This window comes from Sander vitreus, chromosome 24, assembly GCF_031162955.1.
Source record: "Sander vitreus isolate 19-12246 chromosome 24, sanVit1, whole genome shotgun sequence".
Classification (NCBI taxonomy): Eukaryota; Metazoa; Chordata; class Actinopteri; order Perciformes; family Percidae; genus Sander; species Sander vitreus.
The window spans coordinates 7,615,772-7,635,507 of record NC_135878.1 but is presented as its reverse complement, the minus strand read 5'-3'; the positions used below and the strand labels follow the sequence as shown (position 1 = coordinate 7,635,507).

Below are 19,736 nucleotides of genomic sequence, written 5' to 3'. Positions count from 1 at the left end.
GGGTGCCCTCTCTACCAACTGAGCTATCCGGGCACCCAAGCAGTGGAGATTCATATTTGCTAATAATAGGTTGGATTCATGTTAAAACTTTGTAATTTTCGAAAAAAACTTTAGAAAAGGTTAACAATTATTTGGAGGCCACCCTGCATTGACTCTGAGGACCCCCTAGGGGTCCTGGACCCTCTGTTGAAGATCCCCGTTTTATAGGACTGCTGCACACTTTCTTGATGGGCGATCATAGAAGCTCTTCCAGTTCATTTAATACTTCTCACTTCATATTGCATAAACTGAAGTTGTTAAGGACACAATTACAGTAGGTGTGCAGTTGTGTCTCATGGCAAGGGTATGTGCATGTTGGGAATACTCTAAGTGTTGATGATGTGAATGTGCAAATCCTACCAGTGTCAACAAATGAATGATTTATAAATAAATCATTTTTCTTTTTCTGCTATACTTGTGTTGTTTAGCGCTATTTGTGGTAACTCTGTTTGTACCTTTTACCATTACATCACTGATTATGATAATAATGAGACAAAGTTGTACAAAGTATTTTGGTCAGTTTTTATTCACATGCATATTCATAAAGACAGGAAATGAATACATTATTAAGTAAGTAAGTAACGTTTTTGTATAGCACCTTTCACAGATAAAAAATGCAAAGTGCTTCACAATAAAATGTAATACAATCCGACAAAAATACAAGAACATTTAAATACAAATAGAAAACAAAACAAACAACCATAAAAAACCCTCGACTAACTAAAAGCCTGCTTGAATAGCAGAGTCTTCAATTGCTTTTTAAAAGATTCGACAGAATTCACACAACGTAGAGAGGGAGGCAAGTTATTCCACAGGCTAGGAGCCACTGCTTGGAAGGATCGATCCCCTCTAGTTTTAAAATGAGTGTGGGGAACCACTAATAGCCTCTGACCTAATGACCTCAGACTCCAGGTGGGAGTATGAAGCTGTATCAAGTCAGCGATGTAGGGAGAAACTTGACTGTGCAGGGCTCTAAAAGTAAGGACCAGGATTTTAAATTGAATTCTATACTGGACTGGTAACCAGTGAAGTGCTGCTAAAACAGGTGTGATGTGTGCTCTTTTGTTAATGTGAGTTAAAAGCCTTGCAGCAGAGTTAAAGAGACGGTAAAGCTCCTTCTTACTCAAACAGGTAAAAAGACTGTTACAGTAGTCTAACCGAGAGGAAATGAAAGCATGAATGATCATCTCCAACTCACCCTTTGACACTAGTGTTCTTAATTTGGAAATATTCCTCAGTTGGAAGAAACAGTTTCTAACTAATTGTTTAGAGTGGTACTCCAAGGACATGGCTGAATCAAAAACAACACCTAAGCTCCAACGCAGCATCAGCAGCAGGAGGGCCTTGAGGCAGAGGAACCTCATGATGCAACAGGTGAAGAGGCTTGAACATTAAACATGCCACTTTGTCTTCCAGAGAAGGAAACCTGATGTTTGTTAAATCTGGGTATTTCTTCTCATGTGTGTCTCCCATGTAAGGCACAACCTCCATATGGTCGTCATCCAGACAAGGAAACCTGATGTTTCTTAAATCTAGGTATTTCTTCTCATGAGGGCCCTGGGTACTCAGTCCCCTTCCCCCCCTAGTTTATTTATGAAAGGGGACAGCGCAAATTAATAAAACACATGATTTCCCGTGGGTTAAAAAAATCATCTGTAGTCCCCTGCCTTCGATGTTAAAAAAGGCTTTTTTAAAATACAAAAAAACACAAGCGAAACAAAAGTTAGCACAAAGCATCACAAAAACAGAAAACAACAAAAAGCACAACACAGAACTTAGCACAAGACAAGACACAACACAAAAGAGCAGTGGTAGAGCAGGCGCACATATACAGGTTGATATGACAGGTTTATGCCTCAACGAAGAGGTCCAGGGTTCGAATCCGACCTCTGACATGAAAGTGTCTCACATGACGTTCATCGTCAACAGGTGGAGGACTTGGAGGCAGTGGAACCTCACAAGCCATTACACAGAGAGGCTGGGACATCAGACAGGCCACTTCGTCATCCAGACAAGGAAACACAATGTATTTTAAATCTGGGTGCTTATTCTCATTTGTGTTCCCCATGTCCAACACCTCCTCAACAAGAGTAGGGCTTGGAGGCAGTGGTATCTGAGCCAGGAGGCTGAGGGGCATCAAATGAAGACCTATATCATCCAGAGAAGGAAACCATTTGTCAGAAAAAACTGGGTACCCCTTCTCATGAGCGTCTCCCAAGTGAAGCATATCCTCAGCAGGTGGAGGGCTTGGAGGCAGTGGAACTTCATGAGGCAACAGGTTGGGACGCGTTGGATCAGTATCGCCATCCAGAGAATGAAACCCAATGTTTTTCAAAATCCTCTCATGAGCGTCTCCCATGCCCAACACATCGTCATCCGGTGGAGGACTTGGAGGAAGAGGAACCTCCTCAGCAACAAAGGACACACGGCAGAAGTACTTAAACAGAGGAGATACACATTATATCAGTTGAAAAAAATGGACTCTAAAAAACTACAGAGCACAGCTCCATCTACTGTCCTATGGCCTCCTCTGTGCAAAGAAACTTATTCTTTTGCTCTGGAAAGATAAAGAGGTACCGAATTTTAAAGTTTGGATTGCGACACTGACTGATAGGCTACACTGATACCTGACTGATTCGTTATATCCTTAGTGATAGGATGGAGGAGTCTGAAAAGATTTGGAGACCGATGATATCATTTATGGGAAAGATTAACGGTTAAGATTCACTACGCAGGCAGGCATTAGTCTTCAGCACATCTAAGTGGCACTACGTTGGGGTGGGAACGGGTGGGTGGGCACTGTCAAGTTGCTCCTGATTTGTTTTTTATTTTATTAATTTATTTTATTAATTTTTTATTTTTATTTTTTTTGTGTGGTTGTTGTTATTGTTTTCAATTACTTGTATACCTATGTTGTTTTATTTTGTCTGTCTGTTGATGTTATTCATGTAATGCTGGGCCTTTAGACCCTATAGCGCCTCCGGAGGCCCTATTTTTATCTATTTTTTTACTTTTATCTATATGTTTATGGCTATTTAAGACCACTCTTGCAGGGCAGGGCCCCCCTCATATTAATTAAGTATCTATGTATGTCTTATTGATGCCTCTATGTTTTTTAGCTCTTGTTTATAGGTTGTTGTGTTGTGATTGCTGGAGCTTGTATTGCAAGACAAATTTCCGTGTACACGGACAATAAAGTGCTATCTATCTATCTATCTATCTATCTATCTATTTATTTATGGCTTTGTACAGTTTGTCTTTTGGTTCGGTATTTGAAAAGAAGCAGGATTTCCGTTCCACAACAACTGTATTACTGTGTATTCTTATGCTTCATAATACATATATTTGAAACAGACCATTTGCCCCAATCAAATTGTTACTGTTTTAATATTAATAATTAATTAATAATTAATAATTAATATATTTAATATATACTGCTATGATTGCAATTTATTTGTTATGATCAATTTTACTTATTTGGTGAAGCACTTTGAGATTTTATTGTGTCGTGTAACTCATGTAGCATGTGCTATATAAATTAAGTTTATTTTTAAATCATCCCTATTTGAAACAATAGAAATAACAGGACTTTATTATTCTTAGCATGTAATTACTTACTTATATTAAGTTGTACTTAAGTTATGTTTTTAAGTTAGTTTAAGTTAGTTTGCACAAAATAGTTCCATTTAATCAAAAATGATTAGTTAAAATTACTCAAAAAGGAAGAACATGTTACACCAACTTGACATAATTAAGTTAGTAGAACTTTTTCTAAAACTTTGAGTATACACTACTTAATCTATTTAATTACTTTGAACGTTCGGGTTTACAGTGTAGGTCAGCACTGCTAGCTAGTCAGTTGCAGAGTATGAGGGCGTGCCATGCTAGCAGCTAGGCGAGCATTATAACGTGTGTTACAAAGTGACACGTTTATCTCTGAAGTAAAGGCTGGACTACAATAGAGCTGTTTGGAGCAGTTTGTGATCAGTATTTTCTGTTGGAGATGCTAAGTCCCTTTGGGGTGGACTTTGGGCTTTTTCACTTTGTAAACCTATAACGTGCAAAAAAGAAATCACAATAAAGGAATGGAAAAAAAGCTGATATCTCCAAGAACAGTAACAATGATTATTATTATCTGTGTGGTGTATGCATGATGATGTAGTTTTCATTGGAACAACTTTCTATGTAAGTGTGACACGCTATTACCATATGTGCTCAGTAAGTAATAATAAACAGAAAAAAGACATTCAACTTAATCTGTAATTTCAATGAGTTTAATCTTTTTTGTGTTTTTTTTTTACAGCTTTTATGTATTTATGCTTTTATGTGTAACTGCCCAGAGGGTTTAAGGATGACTTGTTGGAGATTTTGTTTTCTCTATAACCTTGAGAGCAATGGTCTTCACAGCAATCAGAGCTTCATTGCAGGCCCTGGAAATGAGAGATGGTGGCAGGAGGAAGCCATAACGCCCACGGTCCTGGAGCTCAAATGTGAAGGAGTATTTGATGCCAAGGTTGTACGCCCAATCATCAGAACCACCAGGAGCCAAGTCTGGAGAACAGACAAGGACATTCATGTGTACTTTGTGAGTGACTGAATCAAGTCTTGCTGATTTGCTTCATATTGAAGCCCTACTTACATATTGTCTTTGCTCCAGAGCCATATTTGTAGGTGTTCCTGTAATATCTTCGGATTGCCTGGGCAGCTTCTTGGGCCATCTCAAGCTTTTAGAACAATATAGAGTTTCTGTGTTATCTCAAATCACATGCAGAATAAATACTCTGGAGTTGAATAGGAAAGGACTCACATAAAACACCTCTGAAGTGTGGAAAACATGTAAGCTATGACTGTCACCACTCACCAGGTCTTTGTGATTCTCTGCTTCATCTAAGGTGCAGGAGTACGGGAAGAGAAGCATCTGAGAGTAGGAGTGGATGCTGAGGTAGAACTGAACTGAGTCCTTGTGACTGCGCAGGAAGTTGGCCACGGCCTGCGACTCTGGTTCCGACTCAGGGAACGCACCGCAGTAGATCTCAGTGCAGGGCTCATCAGAGGCTCCCTCCGCTGGAAGACACACAATCACATTACCTTATAGATCCTACTGAGACTCTCATATATGGAAGAAAGAGTTCAATGTGGTAATCAATAAGGAGGGCACTGTAATGTTAGAGGAAGACCTACTGCACCAGTTGGCATCAAAGTTTCTGTTGAGGTCGACCCCGATGCAGTTGCTGCTCTTGCTGACAGAGCGGTTCTTCCTCCACATCCTGTTCTGAGACAAAAACATAAAACAGGGGCAAATCATGAATCCAGTTGGAATTGCCCTCTTTACAACTGGTCAAGCACTTAACAATACACACAATATGTATTCTTACTGTTGTCCATGTGTAATGGTATCCATCAGGGTTCATAACAGGCAGGATGTAGACATCCATGTTGTCCAAGATGCGAGTAATGTCTTGGTTTAGCTTGTAAAATGACAGAGACTTTCCAAGAAAGGACATTGATTTTAGTGCTAGACCTGTGTGAAAATCATAAAAGAACAAACAAGACATTCCCACCCTGTCGATACTTCAATAAATATACTCACATTTTGTACAAACCATAAGCAGAAAGCAGGAGAGATCCACTCTCTGGCATGGATACCACAGTCAATCCACATTGCTTTCTTATTCGGCCTGTTATTTATAGACAACTGAGAAAGACAGACTTCATTTAAAGTGTGAGGGGGAAAAACAATCTAATTTCTCTTACAGGTCAGCTTTATGAATGGAAAACAAAAATCTCGGAACACTTTTCAACACAAAATACTTCTAAAGAGAAAAAAGTAATAATGCTGATTAATTTGTGCAGAATGTATGCGGGGAAAAAAGCAATCGTCATTGCTGTAGCTTAGTAGGTGATGGATGAGTGTACCTTCAGAACATAGAGTGGTCGCTTCTCATATGAGGAGCCAATGAGAATGGCTTTGACCATGTTGGGGTTTTCCTGTTGGGTCCTGTTTATCCAATGATAGATCTACAATGGAGACAGTGTGTTTGGATGTAAACTGTGATACATCCATCAAGCAAAGTCCATCAATACACCAGTGGTCTTGGAATAAAGTCTGTGTGTGACGCTTAAACTGTTCAATTTGTTGAATTAGCACCTCTCTGACATAAAACCAACAAATAACTAAATGTTATGAAGCTGGAATCTGATAGTTAGATGAAAAGCATACATCATCCAGACTGTGATATCTCTCGTAGAAAGTTGAGCCGCTTCGTGGGTCAGTGGAGTCGTTTCTCGTCTGCATTTCAATCAACTCGTTGGCGTTGGCCAATAACACCCTACAATAAACATACAAGTAAATAACAAAACCTTCAAACTAATTGCAGAACTATGTTTTCAGACAGGTAACAGACCCATGTGTCATGGCGTGTTTCTGTAGCAGATCCTTGACAATCTCTGAGCTGTTTGCAGGAACATACAGGTGGACCTCAGTTTCTTCTTTGATGTACTGAGGTGAAACAGGCTGCCATAAAGCTGTCTGGGAGAAAGTATGTAACATAATGATAAACAGAGCGGAAAAAACAAAGGAGCGCAATCACTGATGAAGACTCTAATTTCTACCTCATATTGAGTGGAAACATTCTTCAAGATGTCCACTTGTTCCTGTGTTTTGGGGGTGATTGATAGAATTTGGTCTCTGAATAAAAAGAAAAACAGGACATTATTAAGATACATAGTGAATGATGATGCAAACACCTATGGGCCAATCAGAAACAAACAAATGTCTTAATGTTTTCACCTGTATTATAGACAGTGCCAGAATAAGTAAATATAAGGTGCGGTTTAATTTTCAGAAGCTTTGTTAAAATTGTGTCATAGAGTTTGAATCTGTGTTCACGCACGGCAACATACATGGTATGAGCGTGTGTGTTTGCACAAGTGTGTCATAATCTATTTTCTTTGTGGAAAACAGTTACCTCATAGATAAAAAATGAACACAGTTGCTTGACATTTCAATCAACTTACTGCGTTTCTGTGCAGCGTCCAGTCTTCAGGAGTTTGTCCAAATTCATTAAAACAAACAAAATCAAAAGAGTCTTCATGATGTCAGAATCCAGACTAGAAATGATAGAGGTTTGTTTAAACCACGGGGACAGGGACACATTATTGATTTAAACAGTGTTTATTTAGAAGTTAAACATTATTTGTTTTGACAGAGGAGGGCATAGATCAGCCATCATGGCTGGCAGGCAGCAGGTTAGCATATTTCTGGTGCTATAGTGTCAGCAACTCCAGTTAAAATATTTGTATAATTTACAAAATGCCTAAATGAATGCAAGCTTTACAATACGACTCTTCATCAATACAAGTTGTAAAAGTCAGTGGAGTTATAATACCTCCTCGCCGATAGGCGGCGCCAGGTAAATATGAATAACAGTTGGACAAACAGGAGGAGGAGGAAAGTGACAACTTGGAAGGGAAGGTTGTGTTGTTAAATCGATCTTGGCAAGATGTCGGGCCACGACCAGTTGGTCCTCTGTTTGTGTGAATTAACAAGGTAAGATATATTAGGTTATAATCCGAGTATTAGAAAATTACAAGATGTCAATTGTCAATTTTGAAAGCGCTTGTTTCATTTAATTGTATGTTGGCTGCTGCTCCGGTAACGTTTGTAACGTTAACGTTAGCTATTAATACCAGCAATGCTACGTTAACATTTTGACGATCTTTCAGGTTATTCAGTTAACGTGAAGCTAATGCGTTGGTTGTGGTTTTTATAAAAATTACAACTCTGTATTTCCTGTTTGTCTAACGTTACTACAAGTAATATTGCCATGAAGAACAAGCTCTTTACTAGTTAAATTACTCCTATGTATGCAGCAGTTTGGTCAGTGGACAGTAACGTTACAGTCTGTAGTCTAGCTAGCTATATGTGGCAATAGGGCATATTCCTTTAAACCTGAGCTTATTATGACTATATGCATGCGTTATTTATGTGTATAACGCTAGTTAAGTAGTACATTTTGATAAGTTACAATGTCACAACAACGTGGTTAAACCTAAGCTTTTTTTTTTTTTTTTTTCAAGTATTTTTATTGCTTTAGAGAAGATAGAATATACAGTGCAACATTACATTGTCAATTATAACAAGACATATTTCTATTAACCCCATCCCACCCACCACAAACCCTTGTCCCGAGGAAAGGAGGACAGATACAGAAACAAATAAAAAGAAAAGGAGGAGAAAAAAACAAACAAAAAAACAACCCCTTTCTTCTATTACTCATGATAGCAAATAGTGTAATCAGTGTGCTTTACAATTAGCAGTTATTAAGAGGGAAGTGAGGTAAGTCTTTCAAAGTAAGCCATTAAAGGGTCCCAATTTTTGTAAAAGTTTCTGGTTGATCCTCTAAGAAAGTATTTTTATTTTTAGTAATATGTAGTATAGTATGTAGTATTCTCCGTCATGCTGTTAACAGGGTTTATACGTTTTGAAAAAAACCTGGAAAAGTTTTGGAATTTGAAAAAAATGCAAATTCCAGGCCTGAAAAGGTTTTGGAAACATTAAAAGACCCAGAAAGTCTTGGAAAAGTCATGGAATTTTTTTTTTTAACACAGCATAATAGCATGTGATTAATAAATGTATTTTCACGTCGTCTTAACCTCACCATTCTATTCGGGCTGTGATATTACGAATCCCACTATGAACCACATAAATTCTCATTCATTTTATTGTTAAACCTCTGAGGGTAAACTTTAACACAGATTTTTATTCTTATTGTGTAATGTCGACCTGACATTTTCAGGAATACATAGTCATGGAAATTTGCCGAAAAGTATTGGTTAAAATGCGTATGAACCCTGTATTAAGGTTACAAAAGCAACAACACTTTCCTTACTATTGAGCATTACAATATCACCCCCTTGTACCCCAAACACGGCTAGGTTGTAGATCTAAATCAAAGGCTTCATTTAAGACCTTTAATATTGATGCCCAGAACTCTCTCAACCTGGAACATGACCAAAACATGTGAAGTAAATCTGCTCTGTCCAGTCTACATCTGTCACAGATGTCATCCATGTCCATGTGTTTGGCCAGTTTAACCTTACTGTAGTGCATACGGTGAAGAACTTTAAACCCATTCACCCAGCTTATAGCTCTGTCCCATACGGCATCTGATATATTATATTTGTCCCTAATTCTTCTTCCCATTTTTTTTTTTTTACACCTAAGCTTTTGATGTAATGTTGGCCATATACATAAAATATGCAACTTGCTTGCTAATCCCATATACCTAAGTGTGCTGTGTCTCTGTGTTTCAGGTTGCTGTGGAAGTTGCTGCTGCCCCTGTTGTTTCTGTGTGTGCTGCTGATCGCTGTCCTAGTCCTGCTGGTGCTGGCTGTGCGCTTCTGGCTTCAGAGCAGCAGGAACGCTCGGCGGGCGAGGGACGGCCGTCCCACGGTTGCCTTCTTCCACCCCTACTGCAATGCTGGTGGTGGGGGAGAGAGGGTGCTCTGGTGTGCTATCAGGGCACTGCAGCGCAGGTAAAGCTAACTGATACATTTGTTATAGTTTTAAGTAGTGTCTACTTTTCCTAACTTGTGTGCTTACTAGTTACTGATTTACTGCGTTTTCCAATATGTAGTCACAGTCTTTTCAAAACGGTGTCTTTTAGTCCTTGGGTAGATTTTTCCTTTTTGACAGCATTATATGCAGCTAAAATAAAGAGTGAACTAGCTTGAAGAGAATCTGTGGAAATGTGAAATCTTAACTTAACCCTCTACATCCGCACAGGTACGTGGACATCAACTTTGTGGTATACACGGGGGACCTGGGTGTGACGGGACAGCAGATCCTGGATGGGGCGCGCCGTCGTTTCAACATCGTGCTCCCCCGCCCGGTTCAGTTTGTGTTCCTGAGGCACCGGCTGCTTGTGGAGCCCGGCCTGTTTCCTCACTTCACCCTGCTGGGACAGAGTGTGGGCTCTGTCTTCCTGGGATGGGAGGCGCTGACGGAGTTTGTCCCAGACCTTTACATCGACTCCATGGGCTACACCTTCACTCTGCCCCTGTTCCGCTACTTGGGAGGCTGCAGAGTGGGCAGTTATGTTCACTACCCCACCATCAGCACTGACATGCTGTCTGTAGTGAGAGAGAGGAACCCCAGGTAATTACTGTGTGTCAAATGGCTGTGTTGAGAACACATCATACAGGGGCTTTTTTATGTTATGTTCTATTTATTTCAATTTTTTTTAAAGGTCCCATGACATGGTGCTCTTTGGATGCTTTTATATAGACCATAGTGGTCCCCTAATACTGTATCTGAAGTCTCTTTCCCTAAATTCAGCCTTGGTGCAGAATTACAGCCACTAGAGCCAGTACCACAATGAGCTTTCCTTAGTATGTGCCATTTCTGTGTCTGTAGCTATTGAGGAGGAGAGAGGGGGGGCAAGGTGGAGAGTGGGGGTGTGGCCTTGACCAACTGCCACTTTGCTCGTTTGAAAGCCATGATGTCTCTCTCTCATGGGTGGGCCAAATTCTCTGGGTGGGCAAAGCAGAGAAAGGGGAGGTAACCTCCCTCCTTATGACCTCATAAGGAGCAGATTCCAGATCGGCCCATCTGAACTTTCATTTTCTCAAAGGCAGAGCAGGATACCCAGGGCTCGGTTTACACCTATCGCCATTTCTAGCCACTGGGGGACCATAGGCAGGCTGGGGGAACGCATATTAATGTTAAAAAACCTCATAAAGTGAAATGTTCATGGCATGGGACCTTTAAGTTACTAAAACCTGCTGCTTGCTAACCCCTCAAATAATAATGTCCTAGGTTCAACAACCCTGACTACGTCTCCAACAGTCTGTTCCTGAGCGCCTTCAAGGTGGTCTACTACTGCCTGCTTGCCATGCTCTACGGCATGGCAGGCTCCTGCAGCGACCTCATCATGGTCAACTCCTCCTGGACCCTCAATCATATCCTGTCGCTGTGGCGCGCTCCCAACCGCACCAGTGTGGTCTACCCACCCTGCGACGTCAGCGCGTTCTTGGACGTGCCGCTGGAGGAGGATGGGGACAAGAAGTGCCACTCGATCGTTTCTATTGGGCAGTTCAGGCCGGAGAAGGACCACCGGCTGCAGATAACAGCTTTCAAAAAGGTGTTGGACAGGAGGAGGGAGGGGCCGGGGGGCAGGGAGGCACTGAAGCTGGTTCTGATTGGTGGATGCAGGAATCAGGAAGACGAGGATAGGGTGCTCATGTTGAGGGGGCTGTGCCAGGAGTTGGGTGTGGCCGACAGGGTGCAGTTTAAACTGAACGTACCCTTCGAGGAGCTAAAGAGAGAGATGGGAGAAGCCACCATCGGACTGCATACCATGTGGAATGAACACTTTGGAATAGGTAATTAATCTGTCTGATGTTGTTTAGATTGTCTCATTTATTTTTGATGATATTAAAAGTGCTTCTTTTATCCCCTCTAGGCATTGTGGAGTGTATGGCAGCAGGGAAGGTCATTCTGGCGCACAAGTCCGGCGGTCCCCAGCTGGACATTGTGGTGCCTTTCGAGGGAGGCCAGACAGGCTTCCTGGCTGATGACGAGGACAGTTACGCGGAAGCCATAGAGAGGATCCTGGCGCTGGCGCCCGCCAGCCGGCTGCACATCAGACGCAACGCACGTCAGTCCGTGGCTCGCTTCTCAGATCAGGAGTTTGACGCCTGCTTCCTCGCTGCTATGGAGCCACTGATAGGGACACTTGAACGATGAAAGGAGGACTCGTTTGTGTGTTTGTGTATCTGTGCATGTACAGTTAACGTGATAGTGGCTATTTGACACTTTGAGCACCTTTTATTTTGATGCACTTCCGGCTGGATTTACACTGAAGGATCGGTGACAAAAATCTGATTAAAACTGATGCAGAGATCACTCATGGGCTCACACAGAGGGCTGTTGAAATTCCCAACACTGCTCTTCTTCTTTTTACTGAAATAAACCCAAGAAAGTTTCTGATAATTCTTATAAATGTATGAGTACAATTTAGAGACATGGCCTTATAACAGACGTGTTTTTAAGTTGAAATCAGGTACAGATATAATCTAATTCTTTAAAATATTAGATCTTTGCCTAACGTGGTTAGAGAGAATCCAGCTACAGGAAATGGTGTAGTTCTGTTCAAGTTGTTTTTGTAAATACTAGATTATCCTGTGAAATGACAGTTCAAGCTCTTATCGCATTTCTATCGGACACATTCCTTTGTCAGTCGTGTCAGTTTAATTTAAAAGAGATGTATTATATTTAACATGGTGAAAATGGCTGAAGGGGAACAAAACTAGTTTTGTAGACACTGGAACTGGAATTCTCTACATGCCCAAAATGTAAGGTATTTTTGATATTGATGAGGAATGTAATAAAGATATGACGGGAGTAAGGTATTGATGTAGTTTCTTGACTGATCGATTAATTGTTCTGGTCTATAAAATGTCTTGTCTGACCAACAGTCCAAAAGCCAAAGATAACAAATGAACTATTGGAGAGGTAAACAAAGAAACGCAGCGAATATAACAAACGGATACATTACCAAAGTCATATATTGCTAAAAATGGATTGCTGGTGACTCAGTGTCCTCCAGTGCTAAGACCTCATCCGAATTAAATTTTGGCACAATGTATTATTAACAGTCAGATTTGAAGATCCTTATCAAATAGAGGGTCTGAGTGACGGTCATCTGAACTCAATTCTTAACATAGTGCTCATTTAACTCAGGGCATCACCCTGGGATCAATAGTGCTGAACAAAGGTTAGCAGCTATTGCACGAAAGAAGCAGGACAGACAGCAGGGGAGGGAGTTTTTTTTTTTAATGGGGTTATGGAGGGTAAGAGGCGGTGCATCGGGGTGCTCGCACAAAGGCTGAACATATATAGAGGGAGGTAAAGGAAGGACTGAGGTATTTTGGTTTGGTGCTAGACGAGATGAAGTTCCACGTGCTTCTCTTGGCCCTGCTGCAGTCTCTGGGATGCTCAGGTGAGTGGTTCTCCGTATTGATCACTTCATGAGTAAATACTTGAGTGACTTACTCCACATATTTGTCCTTGCAGGTGTCCCACTGTACAACTCTGAGCTGGAGGCTTTGGCAAACAGAGGGCTTGGAGCAGCTCTGGCTGAGGTCAACTCTGTGTATGCTGTCAACCATCTCTACCGGATAACTCGAGGCTCTGTCAAAAGGGTGAGTCTACACACTTATAAGATATATATTTATTTGCAGTGTCTGTACCCATTTTCTATTTTTAGTAGTAATAGTTGCAGTGGATGCTATTTACACTATAGCTGCAGTACTAGGTGTATGTTCTTTATATTATTTTCATTATGACAAATATCACATGCATGCCAGGTTATGCCCGTGGGCACGAACACTGCTGACCTGCTGATGGTATTTGGCATTAAAGAGACGGAGTGTGTGAAGGCTTCCAGAAACGACCCACAGACATGTGCTGTCAGACCTGGCTTCTTTGTGGTGAGACATTTCATGTCATCAGGGGTGAAAAATGATTACTATACCTAATTAATACCTTATGATGGATTGTTTTAGTTTGGTGCCACAGGACAGGGGTGGGGTATATCACTTTAATAATACATAGTATCAGTGTTGATTGTTAACTATTTCACTGTACCCTGTGAAGGTCTCCTATCTAAATTCTGGGTAGGACACGTGTTGACAGACTGATGCAGCCCACTGTTTGCATTGGCACAAATTTACTGGGACAGAGTGGGTCCATCAAATCAATAATGCCATGATGCAGCGGTATCAGTGACTTAATATTTGCATTATTCAGAATATTAAAAAAAATACCATCCTCTGCCTTCACTTCAGCCATCCTTGTCCTGCTCCAGTCGGGTTCGAATGTCGGCCACCTCAACCCAGGTGCTTTCTCTCAGATGCGGCCACGACTCAGCGAGCTCCAGCTCAGAGTCCAGTGAGGAGGTGAGGACACAGACAAGAGGGGTGGGCTAGAAAAGGGAGAATAGCAGTGCTGTCATTTTCATTTTTTTCCCCCCCCACCTAATTTCTAATTTTCCATTTTTGGTTTTAAGTCATAGCAAAATATATTGGCTACAAAAAGTGGAAAAAAGCTGTAAAACTTCTATTTATTTGGAAGTTTTCCATCAAGTTAGTACAGCAAATGAACTTAATAAACCCATACCCACAACATAAAAGTTAAGCTTTCCAATAAGTTTAAGCAACAATATATATATAGTGCATGTGAATAATATCAAGGCTTTATATCCACAGAAGTTCTCAAGAGGGAGACACCAGTTCGACATCTCATTGGCAAGTAGAGGTAATTAACAAGTGATGGTAGAGTACAATCATTTACTGACGTGTTTCAATAAACATTTTGCTAATGTCTTTCACAAATTCACAGGGCTTGTCTTCAGTATTTCAATATACATTGTAATATTCAGTGCATGTAACCAACCAGTTATTGGTATATCTTTCAACAGTCCCGGCCCCTGCTCCGACTGCTCCACCCGTCCAGACTGGTCGCTCTCTCCACAGCCCGACAGCGGAAGTCTGGACCAACTCCCTGGAGTAAAAGTTCAGCTCATTCTGGACAAATTCAGGTGCTGATCAGAGAACAAACTTGAATTAAAAAATTGAATTTGCACCCTATGAATTTGGTCCTTCTTTATGATATTTGATTGGGAAAACATTCTAACCAAGGATTCATGCCATTTTATTTCTTAGTGTAGGACAGGATAAGACCACTAGAGGAAGTCTGGGATTCACTGACCAACAAACTCTGTTCCCATTTTAATCATTTGTACTTTAACTGTGAAATCATGGTGCCTAAATGCATTAGATTAAGTGAATTACCCATACAGATCTTCCCAGCTGCACCTGACCCAAATCATTTGAACAAATGAGGACTCTGAGACAGGTTTGAACATTTATATTGTGATTTTCAGTTTATATGCAAGAGGACACATCTGCAGCCATTTTTCTTCATTTCACTTGGCCCCACGTTCACGTCAGCCCATGAATAACTTAGATACTGTACTGTAGCAAACATCCTGTTAAAGACAATGATATTCAGTTATAAGAAACGGTACACTGCCTTCCAGGTGGCGATCAAACCACTGTAGTGTAGGACATAAGAATGTGAGTGGAAACGACCACATTCATGACACAAGCACACATTTCCACACTAAAGCCAATTTAAAACCGGTTTAAACAGTCTGAAATATTAATGATATGTCATCCTGGCACACAAGGACATGTTGATGAGGAATTCCTTGAAGGACAGCACTAGCACTTAAAATTAAAACCCTTCATGATCCACTGTACAGGTGCAAAATCGAATGATAACCTTAAGTCCCTGTCCACCAATAGCACCGTGGAGAAACAAGATATGATAGACACACAGATAAAAGCAACATTCAGTCTAATGCCAGTCATATGATTTCTGTTATTGACTACATGATTTAACGCTCTGTACATTAACCAGACAAATGTATATTTTTCAACTGGGTCACCTTGCGTGGAGAAGATGAGTATACTTGACATGACTGAATCCAACCTGTACATTCTACTTCCTGAATTGTGATATGATGTGACTTTAAGAGGCGGCGGGGACCAACAGTAACGGAGTAGCAGCTGCAACTGTACAGATACAAACTGAAGGATAAGGTCCAAAATCAAGCCAACGCATGGGGAACTCACACAGTCCACGAAGATACACCATTACAGGCCTCCTCCTCCATTTACAGTCCCATTAAATAAAAAATAAGTGTTTTTCTTTTCTCCAGTTGCACAGTCCAGACTCTGCTGAACCTTTGGAAGAAATCTCCTTTCTGCTTTGACCTCTGTGCAAGACTTTGGGGATAAGGCTTCCTTCTGATTTGCATTTGCCAAGTTGTGGAACAGTCTAGAAATGTTTGAGACAACAGATCTGAAAGTTGTTTTTTTTTTCCTTTGTGTGTGTAATTTCAATTACACCTTTCCATATACATTCCATTGCACCCTGATGTTTTGTTCCTCTCTAGACTTTGTTGACCAGCTATTAAAACACAGACTTACAAAAAAAAAAAAAAAAATCCTTCCATTTAGCGATCATTAAATAATTTCATATAAAAGCAAACCTAACCGTCCCCGCTCTACAAAGGCCTTCTTTAATGGTTAACTACTTCACCGGCATATAATCATACATACATGCATGCACACAATGCATGTATGCATATCTCAGTTTTTCTCTCTCTCTCTCTCTCTCTCTCTCTCTCTCTCTCTCTCACACACACACACACACACTCATGCACACACACCAGAACAGCTTCATGTTTTATAGCTTGTTCTTACATGAAGTCCATGCAGTACCAAAGCAGAAAGATCCTGTGGTGGTGTAATTTTTTTTTTTGTCTCCAGTATGTGGCACAAACTTATGGCAAAGAAGCGGATAACATGGTTCGGCTCAGACCGGGATCCAGTAATGTTTGCACAATTCTTATGAGTGCTGCTTGGTGTACCAGATGGGTGGGGTTTACCATACAGGGAAATACAATGTCTTCCAGAGAGTTTAGACAAAACACAGAAAATTAAAAGTCTGTTTTATTTTTCTGTGACCTCAAACTTAACTGCTCCAGTCTTAAATTGTCCCAATATTATAAACCCCACTGATCCAGAAAGCCAAACATGTAAAAAAAAAAACAAAAAAAAAACACAACAAACAAAACAAAAAAAACAAAAAAAAATGCAATAATTAGCAAACACTAATTGACCATGGTCTGGTTTGGGTTTTAGTATATACACAGTCATCTATTTATTTATCATTGTGATCCCAAGAGGACGGAAGGAATTCAGGAATTCGCTCCCATTTCACGAATGAATGTTCACTTCCATATATTCTTTCATTGTCTATTCATCCATCTTCATGGTGTCCCGATCTCCAAGTTCAACACTCAAGTAAGTTTGGTGGTGTCCCCCCGTTTGGGTGGCGCAGGTGGGGGTCCTCGTCGTAGTGTTGCATAGCCCGAGATGTTTCCGGACATGTAGCTGCCATTTCCTCCGTTGCTTTGCTTTCCTTGGTCCAGGAGCAGCTCAGGGGGCGGCGGGGGCAGCGCCATGTCATCCATAGTTCCCGCAGGGTCCAACTTGTCCGTGAGGCCAGCCGAGTTGAGAGAACTTTGGCGACCCACTGACTTTCGCTTCAGTGTCCGGTTGAGATCCTCCAGGAAATTGGGCTGGCCCGAGCTGCCCTTTGGGGAGGTGGGTGGAGGTGGTGAGAGTGGAGGGGGCTCCGGGGTGGTGTTATTACGCCGCACAAGTGTGGGTGGAGGAGTCTTTTTCAGGGAGCTCTTCCCCCATGATGAATTGCTGACAAGGCAGACAGGCGGAGGAGGAGGGGGGGGGGTGCCTGGGGCTGGGGGTTGACCACAGCTACCCTAGGAGGGCCTCCGCTATGGGTGTCACTACCAGGAGGTAGAGGAGGGGGGAAGAGCTCAGAGGCCGGGGGAGGAGGTGGGAAGTAGGCGCACTCGTGTGGTGGGGTAGGGAAGTCACCACCGGTTTGCTTTACCTGGCTCACTTTGGCTTGGAGCGCCATGGGCAGGTTGGCCAGGTTGAGCTTGCCTGGTTTCGGGGGAGCAGGGGGTCCAGCTGAAGGGTCCTTGGAAAGGGATCCAGTGGAGGAGGCGGTGGGACATGGGGATGAAGGAGGAGCGTTGTTCTGGGGAGCAAACTTACTGAACAAGTTCCTCCTGGATTCCTCATAAGAAGCTGAGGCGTTGAACTTGACGCTGGTGTTCCTTTGTGGGGTGGGAGGGGGTTTCTTGCCTATGAAATTGGAGGACCCAGAGGGTGACCTCCTCAAGGGGGAGCCCAGGTTCCCAGGAGGGAGTGGAGGAGGAGGTGGAGTTGGGCCGGTGACGGGGGCTGGGGGAGGTGGCGGAGGAGGAGGTGGAGTCGGGCCGGTGACGGGGGGTGGGGGAGGTGGCGGAGGAGGAGGTGGAGTCGGGCCGGTGACGGGGGGTGGGGGAGGTGGTGGAGTCGGGCCGGTGACGGGGGGTGGGGGAGGTGGCGGAGGAGGAGGGGCAGGGAAGCCAATGTTGCTGTCTGGAGGGGGAGGAGGGAACTCTGGAGACTGCAGCTGTTGGCCACCCCCAGGCTGCCATTTTGGTTTGGTCTTTACTGCAGGTGGAGAGAGGGGGGCTTTGGGGCTCTCTGTGTGATTGGCTACTTGGGACGGAGCTCCTGGAAACTGACTTGCTAGTTGTTTCACCAAAGACATGGTGGGAGCGGCTCCCGTGGAGAAGGGCGTTTGTTTAGACAGGCTGTGCTGCTTGGGGAGAGTCGGAGGAGGGTGGCCCGCCTGGAGACTGTACTGCTTCTTGAGGGGTGCAGGTGGAGGAGGGGGTGGAGGTGGTGGTGGGGTCGGGCCGCCCAGAGAAGCAGGAGGTGGGGCAGGAGGAAATGGGGAGACAGGTGACATGGGTTTGGAGGCAGTATGAGGGACAAAGCCTGGGGTGAAGGTTTTGGGTGGCGCCGGCGGCGGTGCAGGAGAAGGCGGGAACTGGACTGGCACTGGGAAGTGCTGGGGAGGAGGAGGTGGGGGTGGCGGAGGTGGAGGGGGAGGAGGTGGGGGAGGTGGGGCGGGGGCAGGCGGTGGGGACTCCTCAAGGCCTCCGTTTGGAGAGAGGAGGTCCCGTGGCGGGCTGGGAAACCTTTCCTTAAGGGCCTGCTTCAGCCCGTTGGGGTTAACAGGCTGGCTCATGGGAGCCAGTGCAGGAGGGGGTGGTGGGGGAGAAGGAGGGGGAGGAAATGTAACTCCGTTGGTCTGTGGAGCAGGTGGAGGTGCTGGGGGCGGAGGAATAAAGGCAGGTGGGGTAGCTGGACTGGGAGGGCCCAGCTTTAGCACAGCCATGGCGGACCCAGGGGTTGGCATGGACGGCGGTGGGGGGAGGGGGGAGGTGGAGGCGGGACATTAGTCCTTGCAGCAATGTGATTTACATTGGGTTTAATGGGCACTGGTGCTGCAGGCAGCGTCGAAGCTGTGGGCAGAACTTGCTGACCCAATGCAAGAAGGTGATTGGGCAACCTGTGGTGATTGGCAGACTGGGAGGCCTTCTGGTTCTGTAGCCTGGTGATGGTGCTGTACTTGTACATGGTGGGAGCCGGCGAATGGTGGGACACCATTTGAACTGGGGGGGGTGGGGGAGGAGGGGGAGGCGGTGGAGGGGGAGGTGGGGGCGGAGGAGCCAGCTCTTGCTGCTGTGGGAGCATGTGGTTGTAGCTGCTGATGGTCTGCGGCTGCTGTTGTGGAGACTGTGGTGACTGCTGAGGGCGCTGAGGATACTGGGGGGGTGGCTGTGGGGCCTGTTGAGAAGAATGATGCTGGGGAGGCTGGTGTTGTGGCTGGGTCGGTGTCTGGGGGTGCATTGATGGGTGCTGATGCTGTGGTGGGTGCTGTTGGTGGGGCTGATGCTGTGGTGGGTGCTGTTGGTGGGGCTGAGGCTGCGGCTGCACCTGAGGTTGGGGAGGGGGCGTCAGGGCTGGGTGATCAACTGAATGCTGGCTGTGATGCCGGTGACTGTGGGAAGCATGCGGCAGGGTGGCCCCTCTGGATGCCTCCATTCTCATATGCTAAAAAGAGACTGTGTGTTAGCTCAGTGAAGTGAATGACATATTGTGTAACAGATATGCAACTATAACAGGGTTTTTTTTTT

General features: G+C 43.6%; 4 protein-coding genes across 4 annotated transcripts in view; 2 read left to right on the top strand and 2 right to left on the bottom strand.

The window, feature by feature from the left end:
• Positions 1-4,382: 4,382 nt before the first annotated feature.
• Positions 4,383-7,133, bottom strand: cpb2 (carboxypeptidase B2 (plasma)). Its single transcript, XM_078243822.1, has 11 exons — positions 7,057-7,133; positions 6,652-6,727; positions 6,444-6,568; positions 6,260-6,368; positions 5,956-6,057; positions 5,630-5,734; positions 5,415-5,525; positions 5,221-5,311; positions 4,901-5,103; positions 4,679-4,763; positions 4,383-4,590 (listed from the first exon to the last, which is right to left on the bottom strand). Exons 1-11 carry the CDS (start codon positions 7,131-7,133, stop codon positions 4,385-4,387), a joined length of 1,290 nt encoding a protein of 429 aa, XP_078099948.1. The 3' UTR covers positions 4,383-4,384.
• A 358-nt stretch (positions 7,134-7,491) lies between these two features.
• Positions 7,492-12,445, top strand: alg11 (ALG11 alpha-1,2-mannosyltransferase). Its single transcript, XM_078243903.1, has 5 exons — positions 7,492-7,588; positions 9,355-9,576; positions 9,827-10,198; positions 10,859-11,424; positions 11,505-12,445. The coding sequence occupies exons 1-5, from the start codon at positions 7,542-7,544 to the stop codon at positions 11,786-11,788; spliced, it is 1,491 nt and encodes a 496-aa protein (XP_078100029.1). The 5' UTR covers positions 7,492-7,541; the 3' UTR covers positions 11,789-12,445.
• A 614-nt stretch (positions 12,446-13,059) lies between these two features.
• spp2 (secreted phosphoprotein 2) lies at positions 13,060-14,756 on the top strand. Its single transcript, XM_078243849.1, has 5 exons — positions 13,060-13,245; positions 13,411-13,533; positions 13,891-14,001; positions 14,311-14,359; positions 14,523-14,756. The coding sequence occupies exons 1-5, from the start codon at positions 13,072-13,074 to the stop codon at positions 14,612-14,614; spliced, it is 549 nt and encodes a 182-aa protein (XP_078099975.1). The 5' UTR covers positions 13,060-13,071; the 3' UTR covers positions 14,615-14,756.
• A 200-nt stretch (positions 14,757-14,956) lies between these two features.
• raph1b (Ras association (RalGDS/AF-6) and pleckstrin homology domains 1b) overlaps positions 14,957-19,736 on the bottom strand; it is a 39,777-nt gene continuing 34,997 nt past the window's right edge. Inside the window, 2 exon segments of the mRNA XM_078244087.1 lie at positions 14,957-18,972; positions 18,975-19,653. Coding sequence (XP_078100213.1) covers positions 17,360-18,972; positions 18,975-19,653 — 2,292 coding nt within the window. The 3' untranslated portion in view covers positions 14,957-17,359.

Coding starts and splice junctions, on each gene's coding strand:
- alg11 (XM_078243903.1), top strand. CDS start 7,542: ATGTCGGGCCACGACCAGTTGGTCCTCTGTTTGTGTGAATTAACAAG. Junction 10,199..10,858: donor GTGAGAGAGAGGAACCCCAG/GTAATTACTGTG, acceptor ATAATGTCCTAG/GTTCAACAACCCTGACTACG. Junction 11,425..11,504: donor GAATGAACACTTTGGAATAG/GTAATTAATCTG, acceptor TATCCCCTCTAG/GCATTGTGGAGTGTATGGCA.
- cpb2 (XM_078243822.1), bottom strand. CDS start 7,133: ATGAAGACTCTTTTGATTTTGTTTGTTTTAATGAATTTGGACAAACTC. Junction 5,312..5,414: donor ACCATTACACATGGACAACA/GTAAGAATACAT, acceptor TTTTTGTCTCAG/AACAGGATGTGGAGGAAGAA. Junction 4,764..4,900: donor CAGAGAATCACAAAGACCTG/GTGAGTGGTGAC, acceptor TTGTTCTAAAAG/CTTGAGATGGCCCAAGAAGC.
- spp2 (XM_078243849.1), top strand. CDS start 13,072: ATGAGTAAATACTTGAGTGACTTACTCCACATATTTGTCCTTGCAGGT. Junction 13,534..13,890: donor TCAGACCTGGCTTCTTTGTG/GTGAGACATTTC, acceptor CCTTCACTTCAG/CCATCCTTGTCCTGCTCCAG. Junction 14,002..14,310: donor GCTCAGAGTCCAGTGAGGAG/GTGAGGACACAG, acceptor TTATATCCACAG/AAGTTCTCAAGAGGGAGACA.